Source organism: Artemia sp. Qi Xiang Cuo, chromosome 10, assembly GCF_049724085.1.
Source record: "Artemia sp. Qi Xiang Cuo chromosome 10, ASM4972408v1, whole genome shotgun sequence".
Lineage (NCBI taxonomy): Eukaryota > Metazoa > Arthropoda > Branchiopoda > Anostraca > Artemiidae > Artemia > Artemia sp. Qi Xiang Cuo.
Genome location: NC_142803.1, coordinates 56,048,069 through 56,068,410, shown reverse-complemented (window position 1 = coordinate 56,068,410; position 20,342 = coordinate 56,048,069). Strand labels below are relative to the sequence as shown.

The 20,342-nt window shown below is 34.4% G+C and overlaps 2 protein-coding genes across 2 annotated transcripts in view; one reads left to right on the top strand and one right to left on the bottom strand.

Moving 5' to 3' along the window:
* Positions 1-20,342, top strand: part of LOC148947918 (trypsin I-P1-like) — a 146,344-nt gene that overhangs the window by 19,795 nt on the left and 106,207 nt on the right. Inside the window, exon 2 of the mRNA XM_089095554.1 lies at positions 9,772-9,898. Coding sequence (XP_088951680.1) covers positions 9,772-9,898 — 127 coding nt within the window. The remainder of the gene's footprint in view (positions 1-9,771; positions 9,899-20,342) is intronic.
* On the bottom strand, positions 16,355-17,350 carry Hey (Hairy/E(spl)-related with YRPW motif). The gene has a single exon (XM_089095555.1). It carries the CDS (start codon positions 17,291-17,293, stop codon positions 16,484-16,486), a length of 810 nt encoding a protein of 269 aa, XP_088951681.1. The 5' UTR covers positions 17,294-17,350; the 3' UTR covers positions 16,355-16,483.

Here is a 20,342-nt window from a genome sequence, read left to right as displayed (position 1 = left end):
CCTGAAGAAGTTTTTTCTTTTTAAAATTCTTTCCTTTCTTTTTAGAGTAAACTGTAGGTACAACGGAACAGTGTTGGAGTATCCATTACCTAAATACTTCTGGCACTTGAACATTACCCTCTGTAAATTTTAAACAAATTTCAGATATTAGATTAATGAAATCATTGTCAATACCATTTTTGAGTATTGCTTTTCTAAGCGGAGGTTTTGAAGTGCTTAAAACTGAAAACAAATGTCTATTTTCATGTAGTTCCTTCAGTGTCATGATAGTGACTAATAGTTTTTTTGAGCGTTCACTGAGAGATACACTGTAATTTCATTGTTAAAAATATATGTAACTGCACGCGGATCCTCAGGTATAGTATGATTAAGGTACAATAGTATATAGTCATGGGGTTTATTACTTGTTTGATTTCATACCGAAAGCAGAAATTCCGAGGCTACTTGATATATTTATGCACTGAGTGTTATTACCGATCGGGAATCACGAACAACTCTGTGGATGACTTACTATGTACAGTTCAAATAAAGTTTACGCTTAAATTTGCTCTGATGAAAGAGATTGTGCAGAACCAGAGTAATGGAAATCCGTTCATGATGATAGTGAACAGTGAACAATTGTAGCAATTTCTTTGACCATTGTTCAAGAGATTCAGCCAGATCATCAATGATGAGCCAAGAGTTTGGTTCAATAATGTTGAAAACATTAAGTCACTATATGAACTGTATTCGCGCCGCTCCCATGTCAGCAACAAGTGCTTCTATTTTATCGTATGACTCCTGCCAAATATTATAGCACTTGTAGATTTTTTTCGGCTTTTCCGCAAACATTTTATGACAATTTTATATTATTTTAGTTAAGACTGTGTTTTGACTGACATTGAAGGTCCACACAGAAACGATCTAAATGGTTTTTTAAATTGATACAAGTTCCTTTCAACAGTTCCCCGACAAAACTATATGTAGACTCTAATTGTCTTATGACTAAATAATTTTTACCTACTACTACTACTCTCCTCTTCAAGAAGAAGACAAAGACAAAGACTAATAAAGAATCATATTTTTTCTTTTTTTATAGTCACATAAAAAAAGCAACGAAACATTGAAAAAAAAAATACACTTTTTTTAATTTATTCATAATAAGAAATACAACATTGAAATGTGTATACAGATGAAAGACACTTTTTTTTTTGTTTATTTATAGAGAAAAAAAATACAACATTAAATTAGAGAGAGAGCACTTGAAAAAATACACTTTTTTAAATTTACTTATAATAAAATACAACAACATTTACATAGGTACACACAGAGAGAGAAAAAACACTTTTCTTTTTTCTTATAGAGAAAACAACATTAAATTAGAGAGATGGCACTTGAAAAAAAAATCTGCTCTAAGTCCAAAAAAAGATAACTTTGGTGACGGTGCGCCCCCCGCGCTGGCGGCGGCCGCCCCCCCCCCGGGCCGCGAGCCCCCGCCCCCCCCCCCCCCAAAGGCCGCGAGGCCCCCCCCCCAAAGGTGTTTTTAGGAAATTAGTTACAGGACTTTATTTAAACCGAGACTTTCCCTGTGGGCAGTACATTCGATCCGGTCTGAAGTTAAATAGTGTTCAAGGGGGAGGGTGGTCACACCCTCTTGAAAAACATAGACCTTGTCAGAAATTGTACTCATGGATTTTTTTTCTACATTTATAGTAAAGTTGTTCTAGTTCAATCAACGAATTGCCAACAATTTGGCTCGTGAACTTGCATTTTCAACAATACAATTCCTATAAATATTCAGTTCGCAAATCTTGTCTAGATAGTAGGTGGGTACTCCTTTGCAACATTTCTTGATGTCCTCGTAGTGTGTCTGTATAAAGTAAAACTTCAGACCGACAAACATACTCCGAGAAATAAAATTACGCACTATTTATGATTTAAAAATAAAAGCTTATTTGGTATCCCACGGCTTACTATTTAACGGTTAATACCACTACACTCAAATGGGGAGTCCATCCGTGAAATGATAATTTCGCTGTGCGCTAAATTATAAGTTAGATCCGGTGTTTTTAATTTGAGCCGTAGAGAATTCGTGTCACCGTAGCAGACCAATACTTGCTCCTTTTCAAGCCATCGTACACTAGCAACATTGTATTATAATTCCATCTTGAGTTTTTTTTATATTTCCAATATACCAATGGCTGCTGCAATATTTCTAGTCAAGACAATGCGTCTTTTTTTCCTATTCAAAAGTACCATGTCCAGGCAAATTATTGTAAAGGAGGTGTAATTGGGTTGAGTAATAATTTGAGCAGATTTTTCTCAATCGGGCAAAACACTAAAACGATCCTTACTGCAAACGCGCTCACACATCTTGCTGAAAGTTGAATTCAAAATGAGTTTATAAATGTATGTTCTGGCTTTCGGCACTGCTGCCGAGCGTATGCCAACAAAAGTGTCAACAACTGTTTTCAAAGAGGGTTTTTGACTACACCTGATTTTTCAACTAATCTTTTTTACGTAGAAAACGTTGCTAAAAATCCATTTTAATTATACATTATTCATAACTTTTTTTTTTGTCAGAAGACTTTCAGAAATAATTTTTGGTTTTTAAGGGGCCCAATTCACTCTGTCCACCTTGACTTAACGCCTAATTTGATGGTTCAAAGATTCCTTAGTCACAGTTCTATTGATACATTGGAAAGCAAAATCCTTTACTTAATCTTGAAGCTCGACTGCTGTACCTCCGTCAATTTCAAAATAACGTCCAACCCGGCCAGTCTCCTCAGCACTGTTAAATCTGGAGAAATGGGTAGCCTGTGGGTCATTGAAACATTTATAGTTGTCGTAAGGTAGTGCATACTGGGTCATGGCTGAGGGGTAGAGAGACTTCATATCGAGAAAAACTGCATTCGATTTTGTCCCCGTCTTCTCCCCCGTTGGATTGGTTTCCAAGATACGGTCTCCGTGAAAAACAAAACCCCCCTCATTGACCTCTCGATGAACAGGTGCTGATCAATGTCGGTAATTAGCCCAATTATTCCCCCACTAATTTTCAGTATGAGGTCCATCACTAGATGAGGCTAAGAAAAATAATAACCCAAATCAAGTTTAAATTACTAGTAGATTTTATCTGTATTTTTGCACATAATGTCTAGCAAATTTAATATGCCACTCGATAAATATAGCTTGCAGAAGTTAAATCTATTTTAACGTCCTCCCTCTATCCGAACGCTCTTTGCAAAACTATATGCCTGAGGGGTGCACCTACGATCATTAAGACTGTCGTAAAACGAATCACTACAGAAAATCGTCTCATTGGAGAAGCTTAACATGGAAAAATGATAATCAAAAAGATAGATGTCCTTGACTTCTTACCAATCTGATAAATCAGTTGGATATTGTTGTTTGAGAAGAGGGAAAGCATTGCAACCATCATCGTTTTTCTGCAATAGAATTAATTCACTCAATCATTTAGGGAAAACCTGTATGAACCTAAAAAGAGAATTTTATTCGTGTACTCAACACCGGCTTCACTAAATGTCCACATAAATTCCAACACACGCAATTATTCCGAGGACTTAGGCGTGATTATCCCCGTAAGGTTGTCTATCACCCGTGCATCATCCACTTTTCCATTTTTTTGAAGAACTGCCAATACAGGTAGCACATGCTTCAGATCAGAGTTAGAGTTTTGGATAAAAACCGTTAAAAAAATTGTTGTTTAATTTTTAAATGACGTGAATTGTGAGCCCACCCCCGACAGTTACTTTGTTTCGTTGAAATGGGGTCAATAAGGGGATTTTGGTCCTTACCCACATTTTTTGGGGCAAGGGTATTGTTAAAAATCCAGCCAAGCTTCCTCTCTTCCAACACCAGCTATTCCTTATCCAATTATGTTATTGTATAATTGGAATGACACAATCGTGAAATTGCCTTGATTGCCATTTTTAATTAAGGAAACCAAAAGCTTTTACAAAATGCCCTCCTTGTCCATATTCAAAGAAAAATCTTCAAATAGAATTTGAGGTTTGGTTTCGTAAAGGGCATGTGCGTAGGAACATGCAAATAGTTTATGTTCCTTGACAATATTTGGCTACGATGGGTTTGATACCTCAACCAGTCTTGTTTTACAATCTGAAGACACTTAATGCGATTGCAGAAGGGAATTTTGAAAATTTTTAAATTGTAGAACATTTTTGCATTCAACTGGCAATTCTAGTATTTGATTCCCGTGAAGTTTGCAAGTCCCGATGCGGTCTGAAACCTTTTACTCAGATCTAAATGAAGAAAGGCGCATGTGACAATAGAAACGTTCCCCATATTTTTGACCTCGACAACGGAGCTGATTTATCGCTATGATGGTAAAAAAATGACCATAAGAATTTATATCTTTTAGAGGTTGGTAAATAATCCATACTAAATTTATTAAATTTTCTACCGTCTATGTCCTCACTGCGTACAACACTTCCTTTTTATTCGGTTTTTCCCCCCAGCGAACCAGTCTGTGTATTCTTGGCGACCATCTCAACCAACACGCCGCTATTCCTGTTCGGTCACAAGACGTGGTATTTATTTAATTTAACCAGGCTACTATACAACCTCAAACAAAAAAATTAATTTATGAAAAATTTTCCCACTGGTGAAAGTAAGTCTGTCGACATTTTGCATTTACGATTCTTTTTTTAATGTCTTATGGGTTGCTGCTAAAAATGCATACTTAAAACATTTATGCCCTGCGTCAAAATTGAATCCCTAAAATCATCTTGTCTCCGGAAGATACGAGTTTCATTTATTTTTTTTACCTCGCCCTCCCCTTAAAAGTTTTTTTTAATTATACTGAGATTAAGATCCATTTATTAAATGTATAAAATGGTGGACCCTCTCCCCCTATAGTCAAATTTATCCAAATCTTAATATACTTTACTTACCATTTTTAAAATGTATTCTTAAAAATCTTCTCGACCAGGTTATAATGTTTGGCTGCGTGTCGAAAAATTAAAATAAAGCAGTTCTACGGATGTCCCCTATTGTAAATACACTTTTTGACTCAATGCTGCTTTGAGTTACTTCCGACCTCCTATTTTTTGGATCTGAACCTCAATAAGGGCTCGAAGTCTGTCGATATAGCTACGGAGAACTTTCACGGGGTCATTTAAAATAATGTTAGCGTTTTCCTTGGGAACGCTAAAATCTACCCTTTACGCTTGCAAATGGCCTCTAGCGGATTCAAACAAATAAAAATTAGACGAGTCCGGGGACGTAGCAATATTTTCATGTCTTGTCCCTGTTTGTTCATGACTCAATTCACTAATTGTAAAGTTATCGTTAAAAATGTCTCCGGAAAAATGAGCTGCTGTTGTTTTACTACTACTATCTAGACTTTTTGGTGGACTGGTGGAGAAGGGTGACAGCGAATTATTAATAAAGCTATTCCCAGTCTGTTCAATCACATTGAAGGAATGGGGCATGAAATCTCCTTGTATGTATTCTAGGGTGCTTGGGGACAATTGATTGATCCTGTCTGTATTGTCCTCTGGTGAAAGTTCGTTATGAGGACTAAGTTCAGATTTAATTGTAGCATCACTTAAATGTTCACGCAAAAAACTATCTTTCCACTCTGGGTCGTCGAGCATGTTAATATCTATGGTTAAGTCCTTCCGGCAAGCCAATTCCCAAAAAAAATCGTTAAGGAGCTTTCTTTGCCACTCCAAAGTCTCTAGAATTAGTGTTAATTTATCCTTGAACTCTGCTGGCGGTGACATAATTTCTTCTGTAAATAAACTTGATTCATCACTCAATGGTGTCGCTGGAGGTGCTATATATTTAATCTGTAGAAAAAAAAAGTTTTTATTTTACATATAGTTGACTTGGGCTAAATAAATGATTGTTAGAGAGAAGAACTTTTTTTTCTCCATCCATATCAACAATTAAAGTGCAATTAAAATTTTGGATGGTCCTTTTTAGAGCCCCCTCCCCCAAACCCCTCCCGGGGAGGGGTTTGGGGAGCTTAGCGCAAAAGGCTTTTCGCGAAAATCAATTTTTAAGAGGTCTTTTCGACTTTTACAGATCATATCGTTTTTTTTGTTTTTTTTTAAAAATTGGAGTTTTGCTTAATGTTATTATTTGAATTTGTGCATTTTACATCATCGTGGTTTTTGTTTAACGTTTAATTGGGTTTGGTAAGCAGCGCATCCCCGCGGCGCATCCCTGCGGCGCATCCTGCGGCGCTTTCCTGGCCCGCGGCACATCCCTGTGGCGCGTCTTGGGCTCGTAGCGCATGAGGTAGCGCCTCCCACAGCTTCCCCCCCAACCCCACCCGGGAAGGACCCCTTGGGAACCGGGAACTTCCTTTGAGGGAGGAGGATGGACCCTTTCGAGGTGGGGGTATCGGACTTCACAACACTGTTCAAATAGAACAGCCTCAAATTCTTTCTCGAAAACACTGAAGTGTTTCAATGAAATGAGTTCGCCCCAAATAATGTTTCTTGACATCGCTGTGATGACATATTTAGAAATTATTAAAAAACCTTTTTTCCTGTGTTAATTGCTTATCGAAGATAGACATCCTGTTATCAAAAGCCCACTTTGCAAGGAGCACTTAAAATTCGAATTATACATGTCGGGCGGATTAAAAATTCATATTTCGCGATGGGAGATCTGATAAGGAGCGGATGCGCGCAAATGGCTTAGCGCAATAATACATTTTTAAGAATGGTTGGAGAATGTTAAAGATAAAATCGTTTTTTTTTTGTTTTTTTTTCAAATTTTGAGTTTTGTTTTAAATTATAATGTTAATTTTTTAATTTTATATTGTCGTGGGTTTTTTTTAAATTGTCAGGTTTTTTTTTTATAGAAGTTCATTATAATCATTAATTTATATAACAAAAATTTGTCTGATTAAATGAAATGAAATAGTTTATAAAAACATTCTAATTTTTACTCATCCAAATCTATTCTTGTGAGAAAATTTTGTCATATTTTTGAAAAAAAAGGAAAAAAAATAAATAAAATTACAATATATGACTGCATATCAGAATTATCTGGTATGGCTTGAAGGGGAGTGCCACTCCTATCTTGATCTGATGAGGTTGAGGTATTATGTGAAGAAGCACCTTCACTATTCAAATTCATTCCAATTTGCGTGGAGCTAACACTGAGGTAAGAGGAACCTGACATTAAAAGTTTCGTAGCTAATGGCCGGCCAAGATCATGTGTAATTCTACCAGTGTATTTGATAATAGATGCCCATGTGGTTCGCATTAATGCAGGTTTGCTCCATCTTACCTTCTTTTCAAGAGGGGCATTATAGCACGTATCTTATATCTTTAAAAAAAGAGAAAAATTTAGCATGAAAAAAAAATTCATTTTGGGTTTGGAAAATAATTCTGTTTATGTTAGGCATCTAAAGTAGTGTCAAAAACATCTTGATTTCAAAATCAGGGGTTTTCAATTACTTTTTTGAGCAACTGAATCTTAATTCGACAAAAACTGGGTTTGCCACGAAATTTTACAAGCAAGATGCTTATCTTTCTGCTAAAAAGTTGGAGGGGGAATGGGACCATTTTGGTCCTTGGGTCATAAAGATTAAGAATCCACGGATTATTCTGATTTAAACAGAGTGCAATATGTGCCTATTTTTTGCATTAAAAAACTGGTGTTAAAATAGGGGGAGCTGGAAATTTTTTATTTTTTAAATTAAATAAACATTTATATTTTACTTTATTGTAAAAATAAAATACTCATTGTTACAAATTTATATTTTTTAGAATGATTTTCAGCTCTTAAACTAAGGTAAGCAGCATAGATTATAAATTGTTTTGGTTCTTCTTCTAAAGACTAAAAGCACTATTAGGCTACTATGATCTAAAATATCACTGAAATACATTTTCCAGCAGTACGTGGTAACGAACTATAAGTAAGGAACAAATCAGGTTAATAGTAGCCGAAACTCTAAAAACGAAACTTTTGTAACAATTAATAAATTAAAATAATCAACATTTTATTATAACCCCAAATAACCGATCGAAAGCTAAGCACTTTTTCAAAATCATCCCTAAAAAGGCCAACTGATCTTGATAAAAATTACACCTTAAATGAAGACTGGCCTTGAATTATTTTCAAAAACATCCCTAAAAAAAAGCCACTGATCTTAATATAAATGAAGCTTTTGTAACAATTAATAAATTAAAAGAATCAACATTTTATTCTAATCCCAAATTACCGATCGAAAGCTAAGCACTTTTTTCAAAAACATCTCTAAAAAGGCCCACTGATCTTGATAAAAATCGCACCGTAAATTTCAGCCAGTAAGAGAACTGTGTATAGGTTTTAGCTCCTAAAAACAAAAGGCTTCTAAGTGCATAAGTACCCTTAGTTCTAGTGTAAGGAAAGTATTTCTTCCTTAACTTAATGACAAGACAATTTCTTTTTATTATAATAATGAGAAAATTTTATTCACCAGAAAATGCTTAGAATTATCAATTTTCTATGTAAATATTCATAAAAAATGTCAGTAATGTTAAGTTGAATAAACTATTCAAAACTGTTGAAGAATCTAATATGAAACATGAATATATACAAAAAATAATTGAATATATTGGCAGCTAAAAAAGACACGCCGATTTTTCTGACATGGATTTAACCTAAAAAAAAAAACTTGTATATCATGAAATAGAAATTTAGTTAATTGTGTCAGAAAAACTTGAATCAAAACTGATTATACCCAACCTGTTTGGTACGGGGGCGTCGTAGAATTCAAAAGATGGTAAAAAAAGACATGTATATACCTTGAACTAGAAATTGCGTAAATCTCTGTGAAAGGTGTAATGACCTGTAGAATAGGACTACTAGAAAAACCTGTTTGGTACGGAGGAGGCTTGTAGAATTCAAAAGATGGTAAAAAAAAACATGTATATACCTTGAACTAGAAATTACGTAAATCTCTTTGAAAGGGTGTAATGCCCCTGTAGAATAGGACTACCAGAAAAACCTGTTTGGTACGGAGGGGCAAGCAAATTCAAAAGAAGGATACTACTGTTATACTCCATCAGTGTTGTATTTTACATTTATGATGGACAATAAATTTATACATACATACATACATACCAGTCTTTATTTGGGTCAGAATTGTCTTTGCTTTCATTGACCTATGGGATTTCACTAAGGAAAGAATCAAACTCATTTTGTATGTATTTTTTTAATAGTTTTACTTGTATGCATGTATTTCACAAGTTTTACCTAACATAGGGATACCATAAAGATCTTTTGGTAGAGGCTCCACTGCGCCGGGTAAAGAAAGTAATGCCTCGAAACCCGTTAAGGCAGGTGGTATTTCTTCTGATGAGCCCTAATGAAAGGTACTACTTGGAAATATTTCACTAGATTTAAGGTGCTTTTGCTTGTAAATTTAGAACGACTTACATTTATTGATGACGACTTTGCATGGATTTTGACATTTCGATTTGGTTGATAGTTCGGTTATACTGTTTGGTCCTAGGTAGTTGGATAGATGATTAAGGTCAAAACCTCGTTCAAGTGCACAGTTATCTCAATTACTGGATTAGGATGGCAGTCCTTTTCTTCTTCTTCTCTCTCTCTCCTGTTATATATAAATATATATATAAATATATATATATATATATATATATATATATATATATATATATATATATATATATATATATATATATATATATATATATATATATATATATATATATATATATATATATATATATATATATATATATATATATATATATATCGTAACTAAAACTATACTCCTTAAAGGCTATGCACCATGGCAAGTTTCACTTCAAAAAGTTGGAACGACTACCCGGATGCACTTCTGTGGGGGAGCCTTAATAGCTGATAGATGGGTCCTTACTGCCGCTCACTGTGTGAAATCTGTAAGCAGGTATAGTTTTATGCATTTTTTGATAGTTTTACGCATTTATGTAGATATTGGTGGCTAATTAGCGATAGCTTTGCAGGCGTAATTCAACGTATAGTAGGCTATTTACAAATTATAGATCACGCAAGAGATAAAAAAAACATAAAAAAAGGTTATATATATATATGTATATATATATATATATATATATATATATATATATATATATATATATATATATATATATATATATATATATATATATATATTTTTTTATATATATATATATATATATATATATATATATATATATATATATATATATATATATATATATATATATATATATATATATATATATATATATATATATATATATATATATATATATATATATATATATATATATATATATATATATATATATATATATATATATATATATATATATATATATATATATATATATATATATATATATATATATATATATTCTAAAAAAGCAGGCCCATTCTTCCTACCGAAAGAGCCCTTCCTTCCTGTAAACATTTCTGGATGTTTACATGATTTCAGTCCTTTCACCGTATAAATTTGAAAAAAAGTCTCCCGTTTAAAGCCAAAAAGCTAATCTGTTATCTCAGGTAGAATCAATAAGTTGTTTGTTACGGCCTCTAGGCGCAATGGTATCACTCAGTTGTCACTGACAAATAGTCCCTGACAAGGTGTTTGTTACGACCTCTAGACTTAATAGCGTCACTGAATTGTCACTGATTTGGCACTAACTTTTGCCACTGACTTCAGTCAGTGATTTTTGTCACATGATTTAAGTCCTTTCACCGAATAAACTTGAAAAAAAAACTCGCATTTAAAGCTAAAATGATAATGCTTTATGTCAGGCAGAATCAATAGGTCATTTGTTACGACCTCTAGGCGTAACAGTGTCACTGATTGTCACTGACTTGCCACTAACTTTTGCCATTGACTATTTGTCACTTAGGTTTCGGTTTATTTCATCAAATAAAAAAAAAATCAAGCCAATATAATTAGAAAACACTACGCAAGGGAAAAAAATTATTTTTTTCTAACGCGTAGCGATTTTTGTGTACCTGAAAAATTCCCTTAACTGAAGAAAAATCCCTTATTGCTTGGAAACATGTTATCCATTAATGATGGAAATGAGGTCTAGCATTCGAAATTACTAATATTATCCCAGTCAATACAAACATCTCGATATAATCGATAGTCAAACTACGTAATAGTCTATTTTGTGGGATTTCCCTTGTTATTCTAGTAGTGACATTACTTTTATTTGTCCACTAGCAAAGCAGGGGGTGGGGCTAAGTAAAGCAACTCCACCCAATAGAAAATGTTATCCTAGAAAGCATGAATAACAAGAGTTCACACTGGGATTTAAAGAAACTTTCCCTGACTCTGAGTTGGCAGCTTTATTTTATTTCAATGTAATATTCTAAGACGGCACTAGATTGGACAGTAAGAAGGTAATAGAAAAAAGGAGAAAAACCATAGGAATGCAGCCAGTCCTTGAGACAGTAGGCCTACTATCCTCAGGGGCGAATCTCCAGTATTTTTATTGGGGCGGGGGGGGGGGGTAGAGGGGTCCATATCTGGATAGTCAAAGGCCATGGAATGTATAATATTTTTTTTCTCCACATTATTTTGGGGGCAATCGCCCCCTCTTGCCACCCCCCCAAACGACGCCCCTGACTATCCTTGAATACAGAGTGAAGAACAGTTAAAACCCAACAACTTTTGTTAGCCCTAATGTTATAGCTAGAGCTGTTTCTAAATAATTTCCGGGACTATATTGCTAGATATAACAGTAAAAACAAGTACAAAGATAATTTTTAGCCAATTTATAATTTATTTCAGAAGTGCCCTCAGCAAAGTACCTTAGTTAGCAGTTTTAATCTCGGCTTTTTGAAGTACCAAGGTCAGCGAAAATTAAATCTGATTGTTTTAATTGGTGGTACTTGTTAAGAATCTGGTAAACACGCGAGATAGACCGCCTCGAAATCTCAAATATTCTTTATGAGAAACAGGTTTTTGCTGCATAGTGGGGTATTGCTCATTCCATGACAAATATTTAAAGTTAGATTTTTGGGGATGAAGGGGCAAAAAAGGTACCTAGGTTAGGTTCGGTTACGTATTTAATATATGCCGTGTTTTACCCCCACTCCCCCTAATTTCCAAATATATAGCCCAAATTTGTTCATAAACTATTATATTTTCATCCTATTTTGTTTCATTTCATTAGCATTAACAAAACTTCACTTATCGCGTGTTTACCGGATTCTTAACAAGTATCTAATTGGCTAATTAGAATTTACATTATCACATATATCTTACCAAAAGGAAAAAAAGGTCAAGAAATCAGATTTAATAAGATAAAACCTCTGCATGGATTTATGCAGATTTTGGTAATAACGGGGGTCACAAAAAAAGAAGGGTTTAAGAAAGTGGGTAAAAAATCAGCAGAAAATAAGTTAAGATTTTGTAGTACCAAAATACTTAAGAAGCGGACAAATATTAAGCAACAATTACTTAAGAAACACTTAAGAAAAATAAGCGGAAAATTTTGCTAATTAGTTTTGACATACTTGTTTTTAAACTTCCATGTGACAACACTGACAAAATATGATGATTTCCTAGAAGCTTCATAATTCTAAAATAACTAAATGAAAAATATTAGAAAATCGTGGTTTAAGGTACGGGAAGACTTAAAACCGTTTGAATAAGCCTAAAAAATGTTTTTACTTCGATGTCCTCGGTGCTTCGAGTCTTGTGTTTCTGCTTGCAGATTGTTTAGTTTTCCTCGTTTAGGTTATATATTTGATTTATCTTAATCTTTTTAGATAATTAAAAATAAAATTCAGAAGGCTGATAGTTTCAATTTGGGCAAAATCCAAAGATTTAAGCTTATATGAGCCATAAAGTCAAAAAGTTCTGCGGATTCAGCTTTCCGCTTTTGCAACAAGTTTCTTTGGAATCACTCTTTTGTTTTATTTTTAATCAAAATTATGATCCAACCCGTTGTTTCTTCAATCATAAATTGCTTAATTAAAGTGACGGTAACAATATTTATTTCCAGAATATTTTATTTGAATATAAATACGGATCTTCATGCCATTGGGCTTTTAGGCTACGGATCTGGCTCAAATAAAGATGAAGAAAAAGTGAATGATTAGTATGCTAAACGACAAAAGGACGAAAGTGACAAAGAGTGAATGTCAAGTAAACAACAAACGGAAAAAGTGACAAAAAAGTTAATGGCGAGTAAACACAGGGTAGACAAGACTTAGAATTTTTTTAAACAAAGCCTTCCCCCTTAAAATGGCCTATTTTATTAGGCCATTGTCGCTCAAGCCTGTGAAATCTTATTTTGCCTTGTTTATTTGTTTGATTTTTTTGTCACGAAATAGAATTGGATTGTATTAATCTATTAAATGTTTTTCATTAGTTGCACTGGTCAAAAATATAATTGAAATGCAAATTTGAAATGTCGAGACATAGCTATATTCAAGGTTCTAAATGGGGTGAGAGAAGGTCAAGGCAATGTTCCCTATACACAGCCTTGACCTAACAAAAGAGAACTGACTAATGTAAAGCTATTAAGCATATATTTTGCGCATTTCTCAATATTCACAATAGAGACTTCTATTAAGATGTTTCGTAACTCCTATTAATTGGTGCAAAGGGTAGGGTAAGAACGATTCTAAACCTTAGGAAGCTTATTCGTAAATAGCGGAGAGTAGATTTCGCCATGTTCTCAAGCGTGTATGCAAATAAAGAGATGTTGGGATAAACCACGCCTTCACAGTAGTGTTAATAGGGGGTGGGCAATACTTACCCCAAGATTTGGAAAATTTTACTTTGTTTGGTATTTTCATTGAAAAATGTAGTTTTTTCGTTATTTTCATTGAAGAAATCTAGAAAATAACAAAATCACCCCCCTCTAGATTTTGAAAAATGCATTGTTCCACTTCTAGATTTTCATAAATTGATGCCCCTGCATCTTTCTTTCTTTTACTAACCTTCTTATTAATGGATATAAAACAATTGGAGGAGACCCCATCTTTCTCATTTTTCTAATCCAAAAGCCATTCTAAACCTAACATCGGAGAATAGTTTCAGTATTTTCGACTTTAGTACTATTAGTGCTATTCGCTTTTGTCACGCTATTGCACGACCATGAAGGATCCCTGCTCGTATTATATGTGAACTATCACAAACCATAATACGAGTTAGTAGTTAGTTGCAGTTAATATAAAGAGCTATTGCATTGCACGACCATGAAGGATCCCTGCTCGTATTATATGTGAACTATCACAAACCATAATACGAGTTAGTAGTTAGTTGCAGTTAATATAAAGAGACAACATTGTGGTAGGCTACAATTAAAAAAAAAAAAAAAAAAAAAAAAAAAAAAGTAAAAAATTGGATATTGTAAAAATTGGGATATTGTAAAAATTGGCCTCATAAAATAGTCATAATGAATTTATCCACCTGAGAATTTTTTTGAAAGACATGGATAAATCTTCTTAATTAATCTCAAGTCCGTGTTGCAAAGTTTAATGCTGTATGTCGTCTCACGATAGGCACAAACACACATTTTTTCAAGGGCAGGGGGGGGGGGTAATAATAAAAAACGAATTTTATTTGATACTTTGAACACGAAGTGCTCAGATATTTCATGGAACTTTAGTATTTTGGGGAGTGCCAGGGTCCTAAGGTCCACTTCTTGCGTACACAATTCTGTCACGATATTTGTATGTTTTTCTAATTCTTTCCAAATTCTAGGAGCTTGAACATGGTAGACTAGCTAATTACTAAGGATTTAATTGGAATTATAACATAGCAAATGAGCCGCTTTCCTATTATGTGTTTTTTTTTAAGAATTATGACGAAAAAGTTTCTAATGAAACAAATTACGGAATCTCAGCAGCGATTTCAGGCTGAGTAATATTTTGCTGGAAAAGGGCATTAACTTCTGTGAAATATTTATTTATTTATTTTCATCCAAAACGGTAGGCACTCAGTGCTTACACGAAACATATAATGAGAAATAGGAAAAATACTAAGATTTCCCAATAAAGGTTACCATAAAATTAGGATTTGCTATACATTATTCAGATGATTGTTTAGATTACACAAAAGCAAAAAGTCCGTGCTTTTGTTTTTTTCTCTCAGTACAACATATATATATATATATATATATATATATATATATATATATATATATATATATATATATATATATATATATATATATATATATATATATATATATATATATATATATATATATGCATATATATGAGTTTTTGATACAGACCTCCACCCCCCCAAAACGTGTAGAATGGTTAAAAACGGTAGAGAAACATTTTATTTTGATGGTATAACCGCTAAGAAAGAACGTGCCAATGGTCGAATCCAGGTACGTACAGATAATTTATTTCGAGAAGGGGAAACATTAAAAGGGGAAAGAATATTTGAAAAAAAAGTAGAGAAAAGGTAAAATGTATACAAAAAGAAATCAGAGGTTATAGATAACATTGTGGAAATCATCTAATATCTGGAGGATTTGGGCAGGAAACCATCTCCCAACGTTCGTACTTGCTGAGACCTTATCGCCCAAAGCGAATAGAACCGTCCTAAATATGTGTAGCAACTTTTAACGATACTTTAAAACATCAGAGGATACTTGAATAGGAATAATTTTACTAATAAAATATAATTGTGCTAAACTTGTTATGCATATATGCAAAAGGAGGATTTTAATATAGACCCTAGCCAAGAATATTGATTGTTTTGAGAATTCATTGCAAAAAAGTAATTAAGAAATTACACAATTTAGAGCTTCAAAAAAAATATCTCATGAAAAATTTCCAAATCGCCCCAAGTCTACAAAATTGCAATAGCTGAATAATGTATCTTCATCTTGATAAAAAATAGGCATGCTCATGCTTTAGCTAAAAGTACTGAAAAATTCACTTACCTTTCCCAACATTATATGAAGTAAATAGGATCCTAAAAATGGACGGGCGGACAAAAACTGTTAGAGAAATTTTTCTCACTTTCCAAGTCGTCTTCGAACATATATACACCCTTTCGATATGGGCAAGACAATAAGAAACTTATACATTTATGAGTGTAGGTAGTGGGGTGTTTTAGATTTCAACCCCCACTCTCTAACAAAACTGCTTTAAACACAGCTTTTTAACGTATATAATTTCCCCCCCCCCTAATAAAAACTATTCTTACTCGTACTTATTTAGTTCTTATATACCTTTCTTATACCTGTTTTCGTTCCTTGCTTTAGCCTAAACATACTTAAGAGTTAAGTTTGTACCTTTTTTTTGTAGTTTTCTTACGCCTGATTTCCGAACGTATTTTCATAGTAACAAAATGATTTATTAACAATTTATATAAAAGAGATCTTTGGGTGTATATCACTATGTACACAGACTAGAAAGGTTTCAATTTGGAGCCACATATATGCTTTGACTAAGCACTTGTTTCAAGTAGAAAAATAATAATTCTTCCTGGAAATATTCACTGAGGTGTAAAGAAACACCTCCCAAGTCACCGTCAATAAGCAAGCTCGGCACCCCAAGGTCTATAAGGTTTTGGCTGGGAGGCACTACTTGTGCTCGGTTGATATTGGCCAAAGCCAGCACTTATTGCTGTATTTGCATTGGGGTAGGGGTATTGCACTGCAGCACTTGCAGCATTTTGAGGATGAACAGGAGGTATTTGGGCACAAAAAACTCGAGCTGAAGTTTGAACACCAAAATTAGCATTAATCTGGTCTTCATTAGGCATTGGCGGTATAAAATTTTGCTCACTTGGTAAAGGAGGGAATTGGTAACTTGACATAGAAGAAGTCCCCGGTGTTGGATAGGTTTGAGGGAACCACTGAGATTGTCTTTGAGCTAGTTCTCTTTGCGCAGTATAATGTTGTAGGTGCGACATCATTCGTAATCTCAGAGGATCTTGCAAATCAAGTCCTTCAACAGTCACTAAATACCGTGAAACTTCGGCCATACATTCACGAAACCCTACATTGTGATAATCCATGGCCACCCTCTGTGGGTCAAAAGACATAGCACCTTTAGCATGCAACATTTTCAGGTGATCAACAGCCATTTGGAGAATTTCAGCCTTTTCAAGTTTAGCCGATCCCTGTTTTTCACTTGCTGTTGGCACCAAACGTCGAAGTTCTGACAAGCTATGGTTAATTCTGTCACGCCTTCTTTTTTCAATAATTCCTCTTCTTCGTTTACGGGTCATTCCGTGACCTGATCCTTCTTCAACTGGAGAGGAGCATAAGCTTTTTTCAGAATAGTTATCACAGTCACTATCGGGATGTGGGCGCTTGAGGCTCATTTCAAAGTACATCCACTATGCAACGAGTTCAACACTTAAATTTAGTTGTTTCCAGCACTGTATGCGAAGCACGACTGACACGCGATTGCAGGCGTCAGGGAGTAGTTATCCTTGCCGGGATCGTGTGAGCTTCTTTCAGCAGCCGTTCCCACGCGCCAGGGATATTGCTGGCAGATGGTCCCTCGTTGATCAGAAGTTTCTGGGAAAGTGTAAAAGGGGATTGATACTCTTTTAAGCTAATACATCTGTTTTAGTGTTCTAAAAAAAGCTAGAATGCAATGTCTGCAGAATATTTTGACTAAAGAATAATAAATTTAAATTAAATACACAAAAAAATTGTTTGGGAAAAAACTCAGCTCAACGTGGTGAAACTAAAATTCAGGTGAAATTTCACTTTTTTTGTGTTCCATTTTGTATGTTTACTTATTGTTTTAGTCTTTATGGGATGAGTTTTGGTAACGCCAGTGCATGGAGCTGCCAAAATATAATTTTCTAGTTTTAGCTTCAACTTTGGAAAATGTCTCGGTGTTCTGTGAATAGACTAGCGTTTTTATCAGAATGGCGAAATCAACGAAAATCGGTAAAATTTGTTATTCAATGTGTAGCATCAGAAGTGTTATAGGGTCAGTAAATCAGGACTAGCTTTGCTCAACCCGGTTTGTAATTTTGTCAATAAACCTTATTTTCTGTCGGTTATGAGTTTTCCACGGTGCTTAAAGCGTCTTTTATAGGAGAGAGATGGAGATGAGACAGAGAAAGGGAGAGTGAGAGAACAAGAAGAAGAAGAGGATGTAACCCTCTCACATTGTATTTAGAACTCTTTTCTTCTGGTCGATACGTATAATTTGATATATTTGTTTTTAATATACATCCTCATTAAGGACTAGAAAAACCTTAGTTAAAAAATTCAAATTTTTTGCTATTTCACTATTTAAACCATTACATTTTTAATTCAAAAATGAGCATCGCCATTTAATTGAATGCTGCAATTTCCACTTTTTCTATGTTTGGATGCTAAGATGAAGCTACTCTTGCAAAAGCTTCAAATCCTTATTTTTGCTTTCCTGCTAAATGGTGGAAACATGAGGCATGCCCTATGGTTTTGAACAAGGCGATGTGTGCATTCAAACCAAAATTATTCAAAACAGACTTTTGTACTTATACGTTTTTGTACTGTATATACGGTTTTAATTTGGTTCATCTCCAGGACTCAATATTTTGGCAACACCACTTATAATTTCCTATTGCTAGAAATTTTGTCTTCTCCGTTGTAGTTGGTATTGGAGTTACGAATCCCTTGAAAGATTTTCATTTTGTGGGAACCTCAGTGGATCCGTATTGTACCAAAAGTGCTTAGGAAATAAGGTGCAAATGATACAGGTGCAATTTAAATGGTACCGAGATCCTTCGTGGGAAACATTTTTGCGGGTTTCTGTAACAGTGAATTATAATAAAGCTAAAAGGGAGCATAGAAAGAGGGTGTTAGCATAAATTGAATTTCAAGCACTAAACTCTGATGAATCATTAATTGATCAATGTCTTGACATGAATGGACAGAGTCGTCGCCTGAAGAATATTAAGCGGCTTCTTCTAAGGAGAGAGGGCGGACTAATAAATCATGGAAGCAGTAATTTTTCGGGGTCAGCACTTTGAGAGGGGAGGGTAAAGTTGGAAAAAACTAATAGGTACATTCCATAAAAACTACCAGAAATTGTTTGGGGAAATCGGCATAATCTCAAAGTGTGTTGGGGTACCCTACCCTGCGCACCACTAAGGCTGAGACTACACAGGGGATATTCCGTATTTTTACACATTTGGGTTATTTTTTGGGGAGGGCTCGGAGAATGACACTTGTTTTTAATTTTTAAGAATATGAGTGAGGGATAAGGAGAATGCCTAAAGATTAATCTGGAGAACTCTCTCTTCCCCGGGAAGAAATTTGTTCATTTTTTTTCGTTCTCAATTCCCCATGGAACATTTTGTTTGATCTACCCATCCACCGAGTCAATCACGCCCTTTCGATTTGGCTCAATATTCTCCCTTTTTTTGGCAGAATTTCCCAACTATTCAATATAATTCGCCTTCCTGTGTTTCCTAAACTTACACTTTCCCTCCCCCTCAAATGATTTCCTACATGTATGCCTGACATTTGCAAAAATTTCTCTTCATGAAAACAGAACCTACATTTCATAAGTGCCAAAGGTAGTTCTGAAATATCTGTTATTGCAAATATACGAATATTTTAATAAGGTAATCTGCCTTTGAAAACCAATGTGAATAAGGAAGATATATAGGAATTACAATACAAGAGTGTGAACGCTCCTTTTCTATTTTAGAACTATTCAATTAGAGTGTCAGTCTGAAGCTGAGTTCATTTCGGGGGAAGGAATTCAAAGAATATAAAAAAAGTCAAATTATGTGCAGAACAGGCTATATCTGGCCCCATGGGAGGGGGGGGGGAGGGGTGAGATTCACTTGTCACGGTAGCAAGTACTATACTTGGAATACTACTCTTTTGTTATAGGGCTTATTATAGGGCTATACAGTATTATTATAGGGCTTTTTATTAAACAATACTACTGTTTTGCTATTATAGAGCTTAATTCGTAATGGGAATCGGCTTAATTCGACATTTAGAACGTTTTTTTCTTGACCATTAAATGAAAAAGAAACAATTTTTAGAGATTGTATCCATGGGAAGGTGTGATTTTTCCGTGGAGGTGGAGCCAGATTTCCTGGCATTATTTAAAAAACCATCAGAAATTAAATAAAAAAACTAGTTTTTTAACTGAATATAAGGAGCAACATTAAAACTTAAAAAGAACCAAAATTATTATGTATATGAAGGGGGTTGACCTCCTCAACACCTCGGACTTTACGCTAAAGTTTTGCTGTACTTTTGAAAAACCAACTTCTTATTGTTCTAATTAAACGACCTTTGTGTTTCAGGAGTCGTTCTTAGGGAATTGGGACAAAATTAAAACTTTAGCGTAAGGAGCGAGGTGTTGAGGAGGAGCAACCCTTTTCATATACGTAATAGTTTCTTTTCCTTTTAAGTATT

Coding starts and splice junctions, on each gene's coding strand:
- Hey (XM_089095555.1), bottom strand. CDS start 17,293: ATGTACTTTGAAATGAGCCTCAAGCGCCCACATCCCGATAGTGACTGT.